The following is a 21890-nucleotide window of genomic DNA, read 5'->3' as shown; positions in this document are numbered from 1 at the left end:
CTATCTTGCCAGCAGGTCTTATTTATATCACAGGCAAGGTTTAAGTCTTTATAACAGGTAATTCTGGTGCTGTTTGTTTTGTGGATATGCAGGAGGTCCATCAGAGTGGGGTCTGACAATGTCCTGTATGCCAAGCATAAATCTCCCCTCAAAAGCCTGCATGAGACAGAATACAAGGATAGAGCCTTGAGGTGGTTTGCATAGGACATTTTATTTACGCCCTGTATTCTTTTAGTGAGGAACTTCTGTGGACATTCCAATTGTTGGATATGCCTCATTAGCTACATACCAAAGGGGGTATTGTACTTAATAATAGGTCTAATGAATGCCAAATACAGTGGAACAATGACTTCCTTGGACTTAGATGCCATACCTATGTTTATAAGTTGTGCAACATAGAATGATTTCCTCACCACTGCAGACACGATGGTCAAAGGCTAGATTATTATCTATGTGTGTCCCTAAGTCCCTGACTACTGGGTCAACTCTAAGAGGTGTGTTTTCAATATGATAGTTACAAGGGGTGGATGACTTTCCAAAGGATACTATTATGCATTTCTTTGCATTTATGTATCAGTGTGAGATTCAATTACAGCTCCTAATTTGCAATCGTCTGCAAATTTAGTCACCCAGAGACCACTGACATTGGCCTTGACTTCTAAGAAGTAAATACCACCATCTGCAAATTTGGTCAGCCACAGCCCCTTAGTTTTGGCCTGGACTTCTGTGAAGTATATACCAAACAGTAAGGGGCCCAACACTGACCCTTGCAGTACTCTGTTGGTGACAGGTCTGCTGATTGATGTGGAGTCACCCACTTTACTATTGTTTAACCGGTTTGTTAGCCAGTTGGCAACCCATCTTACAACAAATGGGTTCATACCTATCAACCTCTTTGTGCAAGAAATCTGGACAAAACCTAGTAAAATGGGGGGACAAAGGCCCAAAAATAGGGACAAATTTTATATATTGCTCTTATAAACTTAGAAAGTTGTTAGAGTAACAGGGTTTGTGATAACATACATTTTCTGAAAGATTTGAAGTCTGAAACTGAAATGTATGTCATTATTTATTGACTTCAATCCTCAGATCATCCCAGAAATTTGCCAGAAAACCACAAATTTTATGAGGACTACATCAAAAATATGAAGCAAAAATCTGGACATTTTGAGAAAATCTGGACAGTTGAGCGGTATGAATGGGTTTACATTCAGTAAATTAATTTGAATATGAATTTGTAGTAACCACATTCAAAAACTTGTATATTTCGGTATTTAGGATCAGGGCACATGGACTCATTCAGGCACCATTTACTGAATGGTAGAACTCCCGTAAAGCTCTATGCCAGAATACATGGCTAGTGTAGATATATCAAATCTGGGGAAATTGTCAGTTCATCTGGCTTTGTCTCTTACCTCACTATAAACATAAAGCATGGATTAAATGCCACTAACAGAGCATCATAAACTATTGTTGGTTAATATTTTCATGTTTACTCCTGAATATAAACTAATTTCAACCACATACCATCGTAATGACAGTTCACTTTGTATTTTTTGTGTATGAATTAAACACATAAATACATGGTGACTATTCTTTATTAAATCCAAACATACTGCTTTGCTGAACCTTTATATTTGGACAATCTTTAATCAAATAAGGAAATACTTTTTCATTGTTTACAACTAAGATTGCACATGACACGAGGTGCTACATTTGTTATTGTTTCAGATGGTTTACATATGAAAAGACTTGCATTTTGACATCTTAAGGTCTATAAAGGACAAATATTGTAAGGGTTTCCAGATGGGAAGATTCTTAAAAATGTCAACACATACAAGATCAATCTTGCAAAGTCAAATGAAATAATATAAAAATATGCAGACTTCTGTAGGTGCAAACATTCCTGTTGCCAAAAAAAAGGCTGAACAGTGAGGACAGACTGTGTCATTCAAATTATGCAGAAATTGAATATGTGCTAATGAAATCCTACCTTTAGCAGGTGTAGTTTTCCTCCTGAACTTCGTGTACAAATCAGAAAATGTTTTGTGAACAAGAAGCATTGTCTTTCACCTTCCTTTTTCAAAGATAATGATCCTAAACGGACTTTGCTCAGCTTTCCCCTGTCTACTGAGGGTAGCTGTATAAGAGTCCCTAGAAATGGTAAAACACAGCTGTTTAGTGACGATGTAAACCACTGCACGGCACAGACTATCATCGTTAAACAAACCAGCATAAGTTACTTTCACTGGGCAGCCGAGTGACTCATTTATTCTTTTAATTCATCCATACCTAGCAGAATGTCACATCTCCAGCAGCATATACACATTTACATTCCTGAGCATTTTCTGAAAAATCAAGTTCTACATCAACATCCAAACAAATGTAAATATCTTGTGAATAGTAAATACTATTAAAAAAGGTGGAAACAACAATTTGTTCAGTTGAAAGTATTTGTTACAATTACGTAGGTCAGTGCATTCACATTCTTTGTATCCCTATTGCTATATATTACAAGGAAGAAAAAACAAGAATAATATCGTTCATTAAATCTGCATAAGCTTTTCACATCTTCATATCTTGGAAATTGCACAGCCTAGACATATAGTGTCTGTAGCATTTTCTCTCTGTCGTCCGGAAGTTTTGCATGACAACAAGAAATTCCTTTCAGAGTTCTTGTTTATTGTAATATTTACAAATATAAAAAGTACGTCTGTTTGCATAATTGACATAAATAGCACTCAATATCTCGGAAGTTATACAACTTACTATACAAGTATTGATAGTTTTCTGCAACTTCACGTAAGGTTTCACAATATGTTATGTTTTAGTTTATAAGTCATTTGGTTCTGGAAATGAATGTATAAAGAGTATAACCTTAGTCAAGCCACCTGTGCATCCATAGCCATCTGCCCACACCTTAGAAACTGTATTATCTGTATCCAAAATACACTGGTAGAGAACTTCACATCTGTTTGCCTGCTGGATAACCTGTTTGGATAGATGCTTCTTTTTGGGTGGGGGTCTCAGTCCTCATGGGATGCCTTCATAATAGTAAGACAGTCTTCATCTGGTTCTGGGGTCTACTTGCCCATACTGTGCACATCTGCTCTTCCAAGATGCGGAGGCATTTCTATGGGAACCTCTCTACAGAGGTTCTTAGGTTCACTGATGCATACTAGGCTAATGACCACAACGACCTTTATAAACCTAGCCATTCATCCCAAATGTAACCAACATTTTGGTGCCCTTGCAATTATTTTAAGGGGTATGTACAAGCCAGAGGACGGGTGGTGAAACATGTACAGGCTTCTTCCGTTCATTAGAGACATACGTGACAGGCCAGGGGTGAATTTCAGATATCCATACCCAGTGGTCCAGATCACACTTTAATAGGATCAGGGAAGAACTCTGTTTCACATGGGAGGAAAGACTGTTCCAGAGAAGAGGTAACCTCTGAGATATATACCTGTCCCTCCAATACATCCAATTTATGTTGTAAGCAAGGTTTAAGCCCCTGGATTGCAGGGATGCTTTACATGTCAAATACAGATCCCCATCAACAGTCTGTAAGAGACAAAGTATAGGGACAGGGCTTTGAGGCAATCTGCATAGGACATGTTTTTAAAGCCCTGTATTCTTTTTATGAAAACCCTCTGTGGACATTCCAGTTGTTGTATGTGTTCGTTCATTTGCATACCAAAGAGACCACTGCACTCAATGATGGGCATGATGAGAGATGAATATAGTGAAACAATGACGTTCTTGGACCTAGATGCCATAACCTAACTTGTAAGTTGAGCAACATATAATGATTTCCTTACTACCTTAGGCATGTTAGGCAACAGTCAGGTTACTCTCTGCATACATCACAAATCTCTGACTGCTGGCTCTGCTTTTAGGGTTGTGTTATCAATGAGGTAGTTTCTTGGGATAGTTGACTTCACAAAGGGTACTATTAAGCAATTCTTGGCACTGAGTTTCAAAAATTTTCTTTTTCACCAGTTATTTGTCATCTGTGTTAGCCCTTCTTGGATGATATTAATGTACTAGATATATTCTGGTCCCAGTTTGCAATCATTTGCAAACTTGGTCAGACAGAGGCTCTTGTTGTTGGCCTTGACTTCCAAGATGTAGACACCAAAAATGAGGGGACACAACACAGAACCCTTAGGGACTCCACTAGTGACCAGCCTCTTTGGGGAGGTGGACTCCCCTATCCTAAATTCCTGGGTTCTATCTGAGACCCAGCTGGGTTGGTTTCTAGGTGAAGGTAATCCTCTTTGGAGATAAGGTTGAGAAGACGCTCGCCCTTGCACCTTCTGCCATCTCTCTCAGCCCTTTGCAGCCCATTTCCCTTCTATTTGGCCAGCCAATAGTATGAGTATTATTAGCTTTTGGCCTTGGTGAGAGTCTGCCCTGTGGGTGTTGTATCAACTGGGAGAACTTCCCACATCCTGCTTTGCAGGGTCTCTGATGGGGATGATCCAAACTAATTCTGGAAAAGGGAGCTTTACTGGTATACCCTATCTCTCCCTTTTTCTAGTGCTTGTTCAAATCTGTGGTCTACTCAGCTGTCAGTAGGCCATGGATTCCCATCAGGGGGAATTGTTATAGGTGAAAGTTTGGTACCTCTTTTGCACGTTTTCTGTCTCCTCCCCTCTTTTCTTTGGAAAAAGGTGTTGATCATCCAGATCTTCTGGGTAAGGACAGTCAGATCCCCTTATAATCTTCAGTCTCTACTACCCTCCATATCCTCTAAAGGCCAGGGCTTCCAGACCTCACAGTGCATCCAGAGATCAGTGGGCCAGGGTCTCTTCCTTGATGTCATTTCTCTGGTGTTCTCCTTGAGTGTTGGGTTGTGACAACCCAGTTCAACAGGAATCTCACTAGTTCCATATGAAGCTTTTCCTGTCTAATTCATCTCCATTCCTCATTGTGTTGCTTGGGAGGCCTCACTATGGCAATTTTGGTGGTCCTCACTGGTCGCTTCCTGTCAATTAGTACAGTCTGAGACTGGGTATGTAGGCCTTCCAAAATTGCTTAGTGTAGCATCACTGCAGCATTGTTCCATAGTTATTACCTCTGGTCCACTCACTTTAGGGTTACTTTGGAGGAGGAAAATAAGCTTAAGAGATGGGGACTTCCTTTATTCACCCTATTCTCTTTTACTCAGGAACTGGAGCAACTGTTAAGGTCAGCTTCACTGCAGATCCAAGGTGTCCTCAGGAAACCTTTCATTTTCATTTCCCTAGTGTCCATGATGATCCACCAATCCCAGGGTCCTAGGAAGTAAAGTCTTTTTCTTCTTTAGAGGATGTTGCAGGGCCCTAGGGCATGACAAACCTTTCTAGTTACAATATGTTTCCAGGGTCAGTTTACAACCATCTCCTCCCAGTTGTAGACTAGGACTCTGGTCACTAGTCTCACCACATGTCTGATAAATACCATGGGAGTCAAAGTCATATAAAAGAAATAATATACACTAGAAATAATCTGACTATCAAAGCTACAGAGCTAAAAATATGTTTTAAAACCATTACAAGAATATTAATAATAATAGCTCTACAAGTGATAACAAAAGTGTAGACAACTTTCTTGATAATAATATTCAAAAGAAGCTATCCAAACACAATATTAATAACACAGATAAACCCTTTTCCTTTAAAGAATTAAAGGAATAAATAAAAAATCTTAAGACAAAAAAGGCACCAGGGCTGGATGGTCTAATTCTTGAATTCTACAAACTCTTACCTGATAACATCTTAAAAATCTTACACAATGTATTCCAAGAAGTTAAAACTACAGCAAACATCCCTCCCTCATGGAAATATTCTATCACCTCTCCCATCTTAAAACCAAATAAAGAGCCCAACCTTTGCACATCATATAGGCCAATTTCTTTGCTTAACATTGATTACAAGATATTCATGTCTACCTTAGCAGACAGATTAAATAATATTCTTTCAATATTAATTCATGAAGACCAAACCATGTTTATCAAAAACAGAAAGGTACAAGACAATGTAATTAGTTTACTGTCCTTAATAGACTTAGCAAACAAGAAAAAAATGAGCTTTCTATTTAAGCCTTGATATAGATAAAGCTTTCAAATCCCTAAGTTGGCCATATCTGTTTAAAGCTCTGAAAAAATACAATTTCTCCCCAAACTTTATAGGATTAATCAAAAAACTATATGAAAAGTCCATAGCCTATGCAAAGATTGGATCTTATCTATCTAGCCCATTCAGGGTCCCCTTCACATTCTCGACACTTCAAAATGCCGAAATTCATATCGCCGAGACCATATGATTGAAATTTGAAATGCTGAAAATGTGGAACTGGCATCTCCATATAGTGCGGAATGCAAAGATTTCCATTCCTGCACTGTAATGCGATCTCGGAGTTGGTATATTTAAGTTACTGGGGGTGTGGGGTGCTAGCTGTGTTTAGGTAATTGTTTGTTGTTTTTTTGTTTTGGTTTTTATATGTTCTACATTTCAACTGTCGATCCTATGGTCCTGACCATATGAATTTTGGCACTGTGAAATATTATTAAGAGGTATTAAACAGGGGAGGCCTCTCTCCCCATTAGTCTTTCCTCTGGCTATTGAGCCTCTTGCAAATTATGTTAGAAATAATGACAGCATTAAAAGACATAAAGTGTCAGACAAATTATCCCCTAAGATACAACTGTTTTCTGATGACCTACTAATAACTTCTTATGATATTGAAAATTCAGTAGATCACCTATTACATAATCTAGACTTCTTTGCAAACATCTCTGGTCTAAAATACAACCACAACAAAACTCAAGCACATCTAGTAAATAAAAATGTTACTATGAAACGTAGATCAAAAAGAGACATAAACTGGGAGGGCACGCATATTAAATATTTAGGTATCATCGTTAAAGCTAATTATAAAAAAATCACTCGCATCTAATTACCAACAACTTATAAACTCAGTTACAAGTCTAACTGACAGAACTGACTCTTCTTCACATCTGAAGACAGACTGACTTTAATCAATATGATACTGTTACCTAAAATCTTATTCATTGGCCAAGCTCTAATAATTCCCCCACCTGTCAAAATTAAACAGAAAATTAATAACTTATTACTCAACTTCCTTTGGTATCCCAAAAAATCAAGAATTTCCCTTATCTGGCACACCACAAGCTGGGATGAAGGCGGTATAGGGTTTCCAAATATTGATTTTTATTTAAACTCCACATGTATTAACATAGTGTTGCTTTGGAATAATGCTTCTTATACATCATATTGGAAATAAATTCATGAAATCTTACTTCTTACTAGTAATACAACATTGCTTGAGCCATATACTCAAATGGTTCTACCTCACATAAACGAAACACCAAAACACCGACAACGCAATAACCGAAACCACATAACCGACAGTACAAAAACACGAAATCCCACATGCCCGACAACGAAATAACCGACGGTACACAAACACGAAACCTCATACACTTCACACACCACAATCAACAAACAAAACTCATTCCCGTCCAAAACCACATACACAACACAAGCACACCAAAATCCCTACAAACCCACACTAAACCTCACATACACAACTACCTACAACCCTAACCCAAACCCTAACCCTAAGGTCCGTCACTACCGACACTTACCTGACCTCCCTAACCCTAACTCACTTATCCGCTAACCCAAACACAATCACTACCGCACACTTACCTGACCCGCTCCTAACCCTAACTCACTTATCCGCCCTAACCCAAACACAATCACTACCGCACACTTACCTGACCCGCTCCCTAACCCTAACTCACTTAACCCACTCCTATCCACACTTACCTTACTCGCACCCTAACGTCCGTCACTACCGCATACTTACACAGCCTTTTCCCATTTCGGCATCCTCTGCGTCGGTGCTTTCATCCGTCGGGTCGGTCTTCTGCTTGTCGATCTTCTAGGTCCCGTCGGTCTTCTGCGCTGTCGATCTTCTGGGGCTCGCGATTTCCCTGTCGATGTTCCGGCGTGTCGTTGAAGTGAGGTAGAAACACTCAAATACATACAAACATCTTTATATGGATTTTAAAAATATACATTCAAAGTGAAAGGTCAAAACTTAACTTATACCTCTTACAAACCAAATATTGCTGTTGTTTAAAAAGCTCATGTTTTCTAATCAATTAATTAAGAATTTATTAATAATATTGTTTCCTATTGCCTACACAAATGAACGTTTGATATCTTTTGATACTCATAAAATGTTAGAATTTCAAAAGGGTAACCTATTATATTGGAATCAATTTCTCTCAGCTAATAAAATAAGTTTATACAACAATTGGCTACTTGCAAACAAACTTGTAAGGATTTCATACATTACTATACATATACTACTCATAGAGAGGATACAATAAAGAGTATACTTAAAATCTTGGATTTTATCCCATTTAACTATTAAAAGCTCACCAGCTCACACACTTCATACATTATTTATCTATTATTGGAAAAAGATTTAGCAAAACAAGCACTTCAGTTTTGGAATTAATTATTCAGGTGAAGAAGTTAATTAATTAATTAATTAATTAATTAATTAATTTTATTTTACATTTTGTTTTGGGGGATAGGATGGGATACATGTCCATTTTTAGTAGAGAGGCCTGGGAAGAAAAACCCCACACAGACAAATAATGATTACACAGAAGTTAGCAATTATAAAAAAACAAAGTGATTATATACAATGGCTTAATAGTGTTCCGTAGTAGGGACTCACAATTCTCATGAACAGACACAATTAAAAGTAAGAGACATCAGAATGGAGGCAGAGCTTGGTGACGTAGTTACAAGTTATGATAATTACAGAATATGCTTTCAGTTTCTAACTTAATCAGGGTTGGTACAATGGGTATAGCCAATTCACTTTGAGATACTGTTTGAGGTTTTTTTTTTTTTTTTTGAAGAGACTTTTGGAGGATTGTAGGGTTATGTAGTTTGGCAACGAATTCCAGGTTTTGCCAAAGATGTTGGCAAACAGGGATTCACCAGCAGAGTTATTAGCTTTGTGGGTTTGGACCAGTAGTTTATCGGCTGACCATAGGGATCTCATGTTGCTATATGGCTTAATAATATTTTTAATTGAGGGGGTATCCTCAGGGTGGTACAAAATTTTGTGCGCTATTAAGAGTTGATTGAATTGAATTAAGCTGGACAGTTCTAGCCACTCTAGTTGTTTAAGGTTCTGGCAGTGGTGAGTTCTATAGGTGGAGCCAGTGGCGAATATGGCAATATGATTTTAGCTATGGGACAGCTTACCTAGTTCGGATTTACTGAGGTTTGAGAGTACAGGCGAGGCATATAAAAGAGTAGAGTAGGTGTGATCGGGCGATTGTAGTCCTAGCTAGTGGGGTTAAAAATGTCTTGTTTCTATACAGTGATCCAAGCTTCTTATTGATGGTCTGTATGGTTTTGTTGATCTGTAGGTCAAATTTGAGATTATTGTCTATGATAACCCCTAGCAGCTTGGTGTGATGATCTGGGGAAATAGTGGTATCATTGTTAGATGTGACAGAGAATGAAAGTGTGGTAGATCTACTAGTGGGAGAGAAGAGTAGAAGTTTAGTTTTATTGGGGTTCAGAAGTAGGTAGTTGGTGAGCAAGTTCTCAATAGTGTTAAATGTACTTTTGGTTAAGGTTTGCAGTTCGGATGGGGAGGTGGCTGAGCAGATCAGAGTGGAATCATCTGCATACCAAAGGTAGGTAGCTTTAGGGATAGCAAGATTGTTGATAAAAATAGAGAAGAGTAGTGGACTTAGTATGGACCCTTGAGGGACACCAAGTGTGAAAGCTAACTGGCTGGAGAGTTTGCCCTGCCATAGTACCGCCTGTTGTCTACCAGTCAGATAGGACTGGCACCACTGGATAGCAGGCTTGTTGAGGGAAATATATTTTAGTGAAAGAATGAGAAGTTCATGGTTAACCATGTGAAAGGCTTTTGATAGGTCAAGAAAGAGGGCGGAGGTTAGCCTACTGTCATTCCCGTTTTGGTTTATGGCAGTAGTAAAGGAAAGGAGGGCTGACTCCGAGAGTTACCTTGGGCCTTAGAATTAGTACGATGGTCTGTAAGCAGTGTCTTTGGCTGTACTTTAATTTGTTTAATTTTGTTTTTATTTTTACACCAATTTTCAGGCTAATTTTAATAGGATCCTAGGGGTAAACTATCAAATTTAGTCAATATGGAGGGAGCCAAATTACTGTGGGGACAGCCTAGAAGCAAAACTTTACCAAATTAAAAAGTAAATGCTTGTGAATGGAACACTGTGTGAGTGTAAGGCTGATTCAAGGTATTATAGCCCAATCTAGTGGCAATTGGCTAGATCCCTTCACTGTTGTGCATACACCATTAAGCCTCAGCAGTTTACAAAAACTAAATTGTAGTTCACCTATTACAATAGAAAAGCTGGAGGGAATTAGGTTCTTGCTTCCCAGAGGTTTTACTTAGCTAAGATGGCCAGTTTCACTGGAGAAGGTAGAAATTGCTTTATGCAGTTATTCCCAGGTGGGGGTGGGAGGGTCACGCAGGAAAGATACTCGTGCAAACTATTACAATAGAAAAGCTGGAGGGAGTCAGATTCTTGCTTCCCAGAGGTTTTACTTAGTTAAGATAGCCAGCTTCAGTGGAGAAGGTAGAAATTGCTTTATGTAGTTAATCCCAGGTGGGGTGGGGGGTCACGCAGGAAAGAAACCCGTACAAATTGCTGTGCAGGCACAATGAACAGAGGGGTAAGGAAGGTACAACAGCTACAGGATGAAATTAATTTATAAAGAAGTATTCTCAGAAAATGATAAGAAACCTTGTTTAAAGTCGGTGAAGGAATCCACATCTTCCTTGTTCTGGTGTGTATGCACATGGAAATTTTTAGACAGATGTTTTTTTCATTCACATAGACTAGCAATAATGTACAAGAAAGTTGAAATGAAATGCTGAAGATGTGGACACTCTGATGTTGACTGGATACATATGGTTGTTAATTGCAAAATAATTTCCCCATTTTGGTTAGACTTTAAATATCTTTGTAAAGCTCTATAGAATACAACTGCATACTTTCTGACTCCGTTATCCTTTTCAATGTTCCTGTTCCTGAAGTCATTCCTGAAAACCAAACATTTTTACTATGGTCTATCCAATCTCCAGCAAGGAAAACTGTTACTAAAAATTGGAAATCCCACTCTACTCCTGTCTTTAAAGTTGAGTTTATTCATCTTGTGGAATACATTTGTAAGAATGAGATTGCTGCTATAAAAGCAAAGACTAACAACTTAACTCATCATTCAATTGCTTGGACAAAATTGTCTAAACTGTTAAAGAAATACTAAGTGTTCTCCTATGTATATTGCTTTTTACTTGTTATGGACATTGTATATAGTTTATTTGTTTTTTTTTCTTGTTAGTATACTGTTAAATTATTGTGTTACAAAATGAATAAAAACATTTTGGAATAAAAAGAAATTTGGCCGGAATTCTGTCAGCAAAGTTGGAGCAGGGCTTTAATTTTAGAAGTGTTTTAATATAAGAGGTAGGGATAGGAGATAAATTGGAATGTGGCTGAGAAGTCACATATATATAATGAGTTCCTTTGTACAAAATATTTATCTTTTTCCATGTTTTTACTTTGTCTTTTATGTTTGTGATTCAAGAGCTGCTGGACATTTTCTCTCTGGGCCTCCACTTAAAAGGGATAATTAGAACAGATGGACTTTCCCCAGTAACCAAAAACAATAAATATATAAAATTATTAATTTTAGTAATATATGTATCTAATAAAAAGGTCAAAAGAGAAGCAGAATTAAAAATATATGTAACTAAATTATTCCATTGTATCGATATCTAGAGACTTATTATTTCTCTTTCTCTTTCATTTTTATTTATGTCTTTTCTTAATATATTTCTTTTCACTTCATTTACTTTCAGTTCTTTCTTTCCTTCTTTTCCTCTTCAATGTCTTATTCCTTTTTCTCGCCCAGTCTTTATATGCTTGTTATTGCACTAGTTGTCCATAATAGCCAAAGTAGTCTGCATCAGTACCAAACAATGGATGTACTACAGCTGCAAGAGCCCCATACCTGCAGCCAGTTACTCAGATAACTTTTAGTTCATGTGGCTGAATACTGGGCTTGAGCAAGGTCCAGCAGCCATGGAAAGAGAGTGCCCCCACCTTGCCTAAATGCAGTATTCAAGTTTAGACAAGGTTAATGCAGCAGCTGTAGGGATGGAAGTGCAAGCTGGGGGGTTAGGTAATGCTCAGGAGGGGGCTTCAGGTTTAGGGAGTGGGAAGGGGCTTTTGGGTTTAGGTTTATCCAGTGTTTGGAAGTTCCCTATGCCCTTAATGATTAGTTCCATGATAAGACTTTCCATGGCTTTGCACATGAGGCTGATCAGTCTTATAGGTCTGTAACTTCCAGGGTAAGTTGAAGGCCCTCCCTTATGCAGGGTTAATGTCTGTAACTGTTCTCCATTCTCTTGGTACAATACCTGTATCGAGGCTGAAGTTGAACAGTGTTGTTTGGTGGATGGCTAAATCATGCTTTATGCTATTTAAGATGCAAATAAGGGTGTTGTCAGAACCCATCAATGCAGTATTTTATTTTTTGATAGAGCTTTTAGGACTTGGTCTTGTGTGATAGTTGGATGCGAGCCAGTTTCATGTATATCTTGAAGGACAGATGGACAGGAGAGAGGAGTAAAGTTAGAGCTGAATTTATCTGCCAGTAGGTTGGCTATATCTTCAGCCTCAGTGTAGGTAACATTATTCAAAATTAGCTCAGTGCATTTCTGCATTGTGCTTTTGAGATTATGAACATAATTAAAAAGTCTTGCAATTGTCTTTTTCTTGGGTAGCTGTTTTAGCCTCAGTCTTGGCTTTGGTGGATTGCATTGAACTTCTGAGTTGTTTGTTTATTTCAGTGACAAGAGCTCTAACATTCTGGGAATTACTCTTCTTACTTTTGGTCAAAATTCTCTTCCTTTTATTGTAAAGCTTGTTGATATTATAGTTCTACCACATGGGCTTGTTCCTGGGGTTTGCCCTGTGCTTGTTCCTACAGGGTATAGATACATATGTGCGTCTGTTTCCATGCTGGTATAGTATGGTGGTGTATGTTTTTGCTTACTTAGTGGAGTTAATTAAATTTAATTTCTAATTAACAAATTGCAAGTTTACAATGCATTTTCCTTTTTTTCTTCCTGTTTTTCTTTCTTTTCTCTTCTGTCTACCCCCCCCCCCCCTATTCATGGTCTGTTAATAATGTTGCTATCTGTTAACTGGTAGATGTAATGTCCAACAAATTGCTTTGTTAACACTCATTTCTGTAATCCACTTTTTGCAATGTGGATAATATTTACAGCTGCACCTATTTTAGAGTTACTTTTACCATATTATTAAACACCCATATTTCTGATATCTTATATACAGCCAACATAAAACATGCAATATTTGTAGAATGCACACCATCCCATGTGATCAAAAACACCAGTAAAGATTATTTCACTCTTGTGTTTCTGCTTCAAAAATATAGTTAATGGCCACATGATCATTTAATCCTGGTGGTCTATCAGCAGCTAATTTTAGCATGTGACTGGAAAATAATTACTTAAAAAAGAACTATTTTGGCAACCATATGGCAATTATTTTAAACTGCTATGGTTTGTCTTGAGGGGAGGTGACCATGTTACTAAGACAGAATATGCTTAGTTAAAATGGATTTTGGAATTGGAGCTGAAAGAGGTTCAGGACTCAATGATATTGCTCCTTTAAAATGGTGCTGAGGCTGCGTGACCTATTTCATTAATGATTGTTTTTGGTGATATATGTACTTGATATGGTCTTTTTATACATGGTCTGAAGAAGTACCTTATGTGGCATGAAAGCACTTACCTTTGTTATATATTTTTTTTTTATTTTTTACTTGGTCATATTGGATGATTGTTTTTCTTTTCAGTTATTCTTTTTACCCATGACGTTAAAAAAGTCACTATATTACTGGCTTCCATTTTCTCCAGCATAAAAAAATCATGATGTTATTTATTCTCTCACCGTTTTCTAAATATTTGAACTTGTTTATTAACAAAGAGTTTTGTTTTACTTGAAATTCAGGTATATTCTCTTGTGTGAATGTTTTTAATCATCTATATCAGTGTGTATGTTTTCAATTACTTTACTTTGATTTTCACATTGGGAAATTATAGTCTTTAATAAGTCAGTTTGTTTTATAATGATTTTCTTCTATAAAATCCATTTTGATTGAAAATGTTCAAATATTAATGGAATTTATTTTACTGCACTAAATATTTGCTGAAAATGTTTCCTCAAACTGAGTCTCCATGCAAGGATTTGGTGGGACTTATTTTTTATGTTATAAAATATATTATGTTGTTTACAGCTTATAAATAATGGATTGTGTCTAGATTTAGGGATGTCATTGTTCCCTTTTATTCGGTCCTCATTAGCCCAATCAATGAATGTAATGCTCCCTTTGGCATGTATCTGTCCAGACACCTGCAACAACTGAAACACCCATAGCATACCTTACTAAAATAATACAAGGCCTAAACAATGTGTCTTACATGGACTGACTCAAAGCCATGTTGATATACGCAGTATCCTAGTTATATTTCAAGGTATGTCTCACAGAGGATAATGCTGTTCATAGTTTAGTACTAAGCTAACTGCCCTTGCGAGCCATTTTAAGCCTAGCCAATTATCCCTTGTGAGACGCAAACCCTGCACCTTGTGTTTGCAAGGCAAGCACCTTATCCATTAAGCCACCCTCCCACTGTTCTGAAGCAGACTCCCCAGCTACATAAAACAAAGGCCACCCTCTCCATATTCAAGATCAACTTGGATCTATGGATAGGAACGAAAAAAATGGGTAGAGGCAGCTCCTAAATACTTTATCTCATGCATAGGTCCCCTCAAATTATCTGTGGTATGACCCCAGTTATTCTAATTAGGAGTAATATATAATTATCGACCATGGGATAGGTAAGATCAATCTCTAACCCAATGGGATAGGTTAATTTGACCACAAAAAGGGAAACTGACTAGGCTAAAAATGGCCCACAAGGGCAGCTAGCCTACTATTTACCTATAGGCTCATAGATGTCTACTAGGCTAACGACCACAAGGGCCTTTTTAAGCCTAGCCATTCATCCCAAATCTCTGACAAGTTCTGATACCCTTGAAAAGTGTAAGCATGGGCCTGGGAGATGAACCATTTACAGGTTACCTGTTTGCATTAGAGGCATAGGTGTAAAACCAGGGATGAATTTTCGGTTCTGGTATGAACCTATGAACCTACATTGACTTAAGCTAACTCCAGTACTTGTACAGGAAACTAACAGATGTAGCTTGCTGAATATGACACATTTCCATGGCTCTCTAGGAGCAGACCATAGGCACCTTTACTCTCAGTACCAACTGCCAAACAGTTCACCATCATGACATCAAATGATTAAGTAACTAAGTAATATTTATACATAAATGTTAGCACATGCAGACAATTCTGACTAGCAATGGATCCTTTCAAATGTGGTGCCATGAAAGGCTTCCCTCAGGTTGGACAAATGTTGACAACTCACTGAGTACCATCCCCGTGTTACATTTTATCATTTGCTGTTTAATGTACAGAATTACTGCTAGCATTGTTTCTATTTGTTTCATGGCAATGATTCAATTTTTTTTAGGATTTTCATTTTTTTTTGCTTCAGTTGTATAACTGTTGGGTTAGTATATTTAAGTAAGGGGGTACAAGGAACAAAGCCCCCATACTGGGGTACAAAATAGCTTACTACCTGGAAAAGCAGTTTTAATTGTTTTGTGTGGTCAATGTGTTTAACGTTTTGTTTCATCTGTTTGGAACTTCAACTGGAAGTTGCTCAATTGTTTGTAGTAGAAACTAGTAATATTAGGTCCATCTATAACAAGGTGAATTTGATATCTGCCATGTTGCATATTTTATATCTAGAATTTATCACTGACAGTTGGCTTGATTTGGAAGTGTGACCTCAATCTGGAATTTTCAGTGCTTGTTAATCCAGCACTTTAGTAAGGGAAGATATATCTAATATATCTGATTAGATAGCAATATCTGAAAATACTCAAATTCTGACTATATAAGAATGTTTCTAAATATGTCCTATATTTAGGGTAAATTTCAGATGGCTTCTTATCTGCCATCCATCTAGACATATGAATGCAATCTGACAGGAAGTCACAAATTTAAATGCTGATTCAGTGCTGGTTCATGTTGAATGAATTATCTCAAGTCAATGATGAATCTGTACACGTAGAAAAGTAGTACTTCCAGATTGAATAAAATGCTTCCCTGCAGTTTATATAAATGGATCAATACCTGACTTCATTTTGCTCATGGATGTGCATGTGTTGATGTTTCAAACTAAATAATTCAATCTATACTAGGAGTGTCTTACTAGACAGCTCTTTATGGTTCCATCACAACAAGAGTGATGACTTTTTATGCAGCCTCTCTTGGTATACCAACAACATTCCAATTATTTTATTTATTTATTTTATTTTACAACATGTTTATAGGATAAAACAACTGGACTCCGGGCACCTTTCAGTCATGTCTTAGTGACAATGAGCAATACAAATAAGTAGGCAATCTGAGGCAAAGTACAAAAAAGCAAATATTAAGATGCAACATCAGTAAGTATATCTATTTGAAATAATATTGATAACATTGTTGATAAGAGAGTATTCACAAAATATTATTTTATGTATGCCTTTTTAGTCAGCTGAAAATAAAAACTGTTTAGCAGTATAGTCCAGTGCAGTAAGGACACATTCAACATGCCTTAGCCAGCATCACACAAGCAAGTGCACTTGGACTCTTCATGTAGGAATATATTCAACTATTTAAAGAATCCAACATGTGATTGCATCAGTATTAAACAAGTCCAATCCCACAAAACAAAACTGGTCTTGCTGTTCATAAACAGGCTAACCTGTAGCTTTGACATGGCAAAGCTTTGGAAGCCCTCACCACCTGCCCCCCCCAACACAAAGGCATCTATGTCTGCTATACTTTTAAGCTGAACTCACTAGTGTCAGCAATCTGTTTCAATATTGAAACACATTCAGAGCCTTTGCTTCCTGAACAAAAAGCAACATCTGCAGTTTGCCCACAGAAGCATACCCAAACTGAAGATAGAGGTTGCTTTCTAGTTCTCTTTCCTCCTCGTTTTCTCAGACACTGTATCTTGTTCTGACAATGAGTTTCCTTAAGGTCTTAATCTAGAATGTTGAAAAATAATGTCCAGAGCTAGTGAGTAAAAAAGATTCAATGGTTGTTTAGGTGTCATTTTCCACATCCACCACTGACCCTACCCTTTTTAAGGATCTCTTACTCAGCAACTTATCTTGTCCTATTTTTGCTGGTACTTTCAGTCACTTCATTGAATACACTTTTCCATCTCCAAACGGTCAAGTTTACTGATATATAGCTGTCTAACCATTTTCTTGGCAAGTGGTATATGTTCATGCAGTATGGAATCACAGCTGACCCAAATGATTCTAATGCAAAAATCTCTGCATCTGAAACCAGCTCTTTGGGAAATAAAGATATTTTATACTCCTCAAAATCCTCTGATATTTCGCTTTTGTCCATTATTTTAATTTGTTTACCCATGTTTGGACAATCTTCAGCCCAGTGGTATGTGCCTTGGCATTCAGCACATAGTTTCTAGGATTCTTTCTTCCCCAGGAGTTGAAATGTTAAGAGATACATTTGCAGAGTGGATTTTCCAAACATTTCTGATTGTTTCACCATTGGTGTATACAGTAGCATGTCTTGCAATAGATAGTGTATTCATACCCAATAATGTTATCAATGCCAGGCTACCACGGCCGCCCAATTTCCTGGTTTGTTTTTGTTCTGAGAAACATGCTGCATCCTGATTTATGTTAAAGCCCACTACAGAGCCTTATGTCCTTCCTTCTGAAGTGCACTTTAGAGCTGATTTCACTGAGGCAAAAGTAAGGTCTGTTCATGCAGTTAAAGCTACAACTTAAAAGCAAGTACTGCATTTGGAACAGAGCCATAGTGGTCTAATTTGGTGCCTGGTGCTACTCCCTGATCATAGTGACCCTCAAAAGTAAGCTAAGGAGCAAAATAAAAATCCCTACTCCAATCTGGCACTTACTCCTGTAACAAGGGGCACCATGCCCTAATAACCTACACTTAACCTTTCACTCTCTACTTAAGAGCAAAAAAAAAGTTCACCTCTTCAGCTTTCTTAATGGGAAGCACACCAGGTCCTAATGCCATACAGCCATACTCTCACACTTATTTTAATGATCTGGAGCTCTACCCTGTTATGAGGAACTCCAGGTCCTAATGCCCTCGCCCTCCAATGTTGTCCACATTTTCAGTATTCAGGATTTTGGTCTTTCGGGATTTTGGGCTTTCAGGATTTTGAGTTTTCAGGATTCTGAATTTTCAGGCTTTTGGTTTCAGGATTTTGATTTTCAGGCTTATGATGTTTCAGGCTTCTGAATGGGAACCACATATATATATATATATATATATATATATATATATATATATATATAAATATACAGTCCTTTTCCGGTACATCACAACTTAGCTCCATCAGCTATCTATGCACGATGAAAAACCATGTACATATTCTCACCACTGGAATGGATAGGTGTGTGCCATAACAATGTGACACCCATTTAATTCCTTTGAAATCCTTCCAGGCCTCAGTCTTATGTAGTATTACTGTCTATAAATCCTGAACTACAGAAGTATCTGAACTGGGCAACTCCATACTGAAGTCCTTTTCATAGACCCCTACCTCGGAGTATGTAGCATTACAAACCTCACTGTCTAGAGTGTACACTGGCAATTCAAAGCAGTGAGGAGGGTCTATGAATCAGAAGAGTCTTGTGAATATGCAAAACATCTTCTGCTCACCTTGCAAATGCCTCAAATGACTATGAACATCAGCCATACTGTTCACTATTAATATGTTATCAAGTAGCCACTCCAAGAATTGGTTCAATTCATGCTGAATTTTATATTGGACTTTGCCACAGAAAGAAGCCTCCTTCAACATGATAAGATCATCCACACATAGATAGTTGCATGCAGTCCTGTTAGGTTAAGTACTACTTTGTTAATAATCATCAAAAACATCAGTGGCTCCATCACTAATCCCTGTTGAATTTCCAAGGTGAAATTTCTTAAATTGGACTAAGAGTACCTCATTACCACCTAGAAAGTGCTACCTAAGAGGTAATTTTGTAACCAGTTAATGGTTCTGTGTCCAAAACTTGTTATTTTGAGTTCTATGAGCATTCAGTGTTCCAGTGTTCCAAACACCCTCTATATTTAGGAAGATCGCCAGGACTGGATTACCCTTTTCAATGTTGTTTTGAAAACTTTTGTTTATTAATAATGTTGGAAATTCAAAGCAAACATCACATAAACTAAACAACAACCAAACTATTTTATTACAACAAAGAGAAGAAACAGAAATAGCAATTACAATTATTTATAATGAAAAGACCTTTAAAACAATCATTCATCATTGCTATTGTCCAAAAATAAGTGCTTAAATGAAATGATTAACTTTAATACAGTATGTGTGTGTGTGTGTGTGTGTGTGTGTGTGTGTGTGTGTGTGTGTGTGTGTGTGTGTGTGTGTGTGTGTGTGTGTGTGTGTGTGTGTGTGTGTGTGTGTGTGTGTGTGTGTGTGTGTGTGTGAAGCTATGCTATGTTCTGTCAAGACTGTATCAAATGTGACTATCCTCGAGGTCTCACAGAATGAATATACCAATGCATTTGTCCATTTCCATGGTCTACCAGCTTGTGGTAGCTCATTTGCAGGATGCAAAACAGTTGAAAGATTTGGCAAAAATGTCTGTAACTGTCCACAGACTCCAAGATAGAGCTTAGCTGTGAAATGTCTTGTGGTTGTAGAGCCTTTAGTACAACCAGAACTTTTGTCCTGGGAGTTATGGAGTCCATTGGAATCTATAACATGTCCACAATTCATTTATCTCACCTAGCTTTTAATTCATACTCCTCAAACCACTTCAAGACTTTTTTTGATTTTTTTTTTAAGAGCACCTCATCCTTCACTGTAACTTCAGTAACAATGACATCATTAAGATAGCACTGGACTTTAGGCACTCCGATGAGATCCATTGCCTGTTATCAAATACCTTGGGATGAAGCTAGCCCAAACATCAATCTGTTGTAACAGTAGAAGCTGTTGATTATATTGATTGCCAGAAATACCCTTTAAATCTTCTCTCACCTCCACCTGAAAGTAGGCATCAGCTAAGCCCACTTTTGAAAAACACTGACCACCTGACAGACTGGCAAAAATTAGTTCTAAGTAAAAAATATTACTCAGTTTGCAGTACTAGATTAATTGTGACTTTAAATTCATAGGTTCATAGGTAGGTACCTTGGCTTTCGCCACCCGAGAAAATCATTTTCCCGTGCCCCTGTCAAGCAGAACCACAGAAGTCATCCCCAGGGTGAATTTCCTATTACCCATCCAATCATCAAGATTTTTCTTGAAGAGTGCTAATGAGGAGCTCTGTTTAACATAGATAGATAATCTGTTCCAGAGTATGGCAAGTCTCTGGGACAGGAATCTATCCCTTCAGCATGTTGTTTATTGTGGTGACAAGGTTTAGGTCCCTACAGCGTGTTGCTCGTAGGGATTGGGATTTCTTTAAGTGGAGCATGTCCAACAGCTCTGGGTTTGACTTAGCTTTGTATGTTAGGCAGAGATTGCCTCTGAGTAGGCGATATGCGATGGAGTAAAGCTGGAGTTTTTTGAGTCGGTCTGCGTAAGGCATTTGTTTGAGGCCAGTAATCCTCTTTGTGAGGTATTTTTGTGGCCTTTCCAGTTGTTGTAGATGTCTTGTGAGGTACATACCAAAAGGGGCATTGTACTCTATAATGGGTCTAATGAGTGATGAGTAGAGGGGAACAATGACCTCTTTTTTTCTGGATGAGAAACCTTTTGTGATGAGGTGTGCCATGTAGAAGGATTTCCTGACCACTATGGCGATGTGATTATCAAAGGATTGACTACTGTCCACCAGTGTCCCAAGGTCTCTTATCACACTTTCGGTGTTAAGTAGACTACCACCTATGTGGTAGATCATGGGTACAGAGTTTTTACCAAAGGGGATGACAATGCACTTTTTGGCATTGAACTTGAGACCATGGCTTTGACACCAGGCATCTGTCTCAGTGAGGGTCTTTTGTAGGATGTCCACATCATTAGCAGTTTAGATTATGGCTCCTAGTTTGCAGACATCTATGAATTTAGTTAGCCAAAGACCTTCTGTGTTAGCCTGTACTTCAGAGAAGTAGTTACCAAAAAGGAGAGGACCCAGGACTGAACCCTGTGGTACTCCACTTGTCACTGGTCTGAAGTCTAATTTGGAGTCTGCTATTTTCACAGTGTGGGTTCTGTCAGTAAGCCAGTTGGAAACCCATCTTGTGACATAGCGATTTATACCTAGTTAGTGAGTATATCTATAATTCCAGAGTGGGGGATGGTGTTGAACGCCTTGGCGAGATCTAGATAGGCTGTGTGAACCACCTTACCCTCATTAATGGCTTTTGTGACTACTTCAAAGAAGTCTATCAGGTTTAGGAGACATGATCTGTCTTTTACAAACCCGAACTATGTGGGGTCCAGAGTTTGGAGATCTCCAATGTCTTTGTTTATGAGTTCCATGATGATACATTTTATGACCATGCAGACCAGGCTCATCAGGCTAATGGGGCGGTAGTTCCCAGGGTCTGTTGTGGTCCCCCCTTTGTGGAATGGGATAACCATCGCGG

The 21890-nt window shown here is 37.9% G+C and overlaps 1 protein-coding gene across 1 annotated transcript in view; it reads right to left on the bottom strand.

The window, feature by feature from the left end:
* Nucleotides 1-21890, bottom strand: part of RASGRF2 (Ras protein specific guanine nucleotide releasing factor 2) — a 1933635-nt gene that overhangs the window by 1082733 nt on the left and 829012 nt on the right. Inside the window, exon 10 of the mRNA XM_044064238.1 lies at nt 1994-2154. Within this exon, the coding sequence (XP_043920173.1) occupies nt 1994-2154 (161 nt within the window). The remainder of the gene's footprint in view (nt 1-1993; nt 2155-21890) is intronic.

Source organism: Protopterus annectens, chromosome 2.part2 (assembly GCF_019279795.1).
Source record: "Protopterus annectens isolate FY-2018-M chromosome 2.part2, PAN1.0, whole genome shotgun sequence".
NCBI classification, from domain to species: domain Eukaryota; kingdom Metazoa; phylum Chordata; order Ceratodontiformes; family Protopteridae; genus Protopterus; species Protopterus annectens.
Note: the sequence above shows the minus strand (reverse complement) of the source record. Positions and strands in the feature narration are given on the sequence as shown.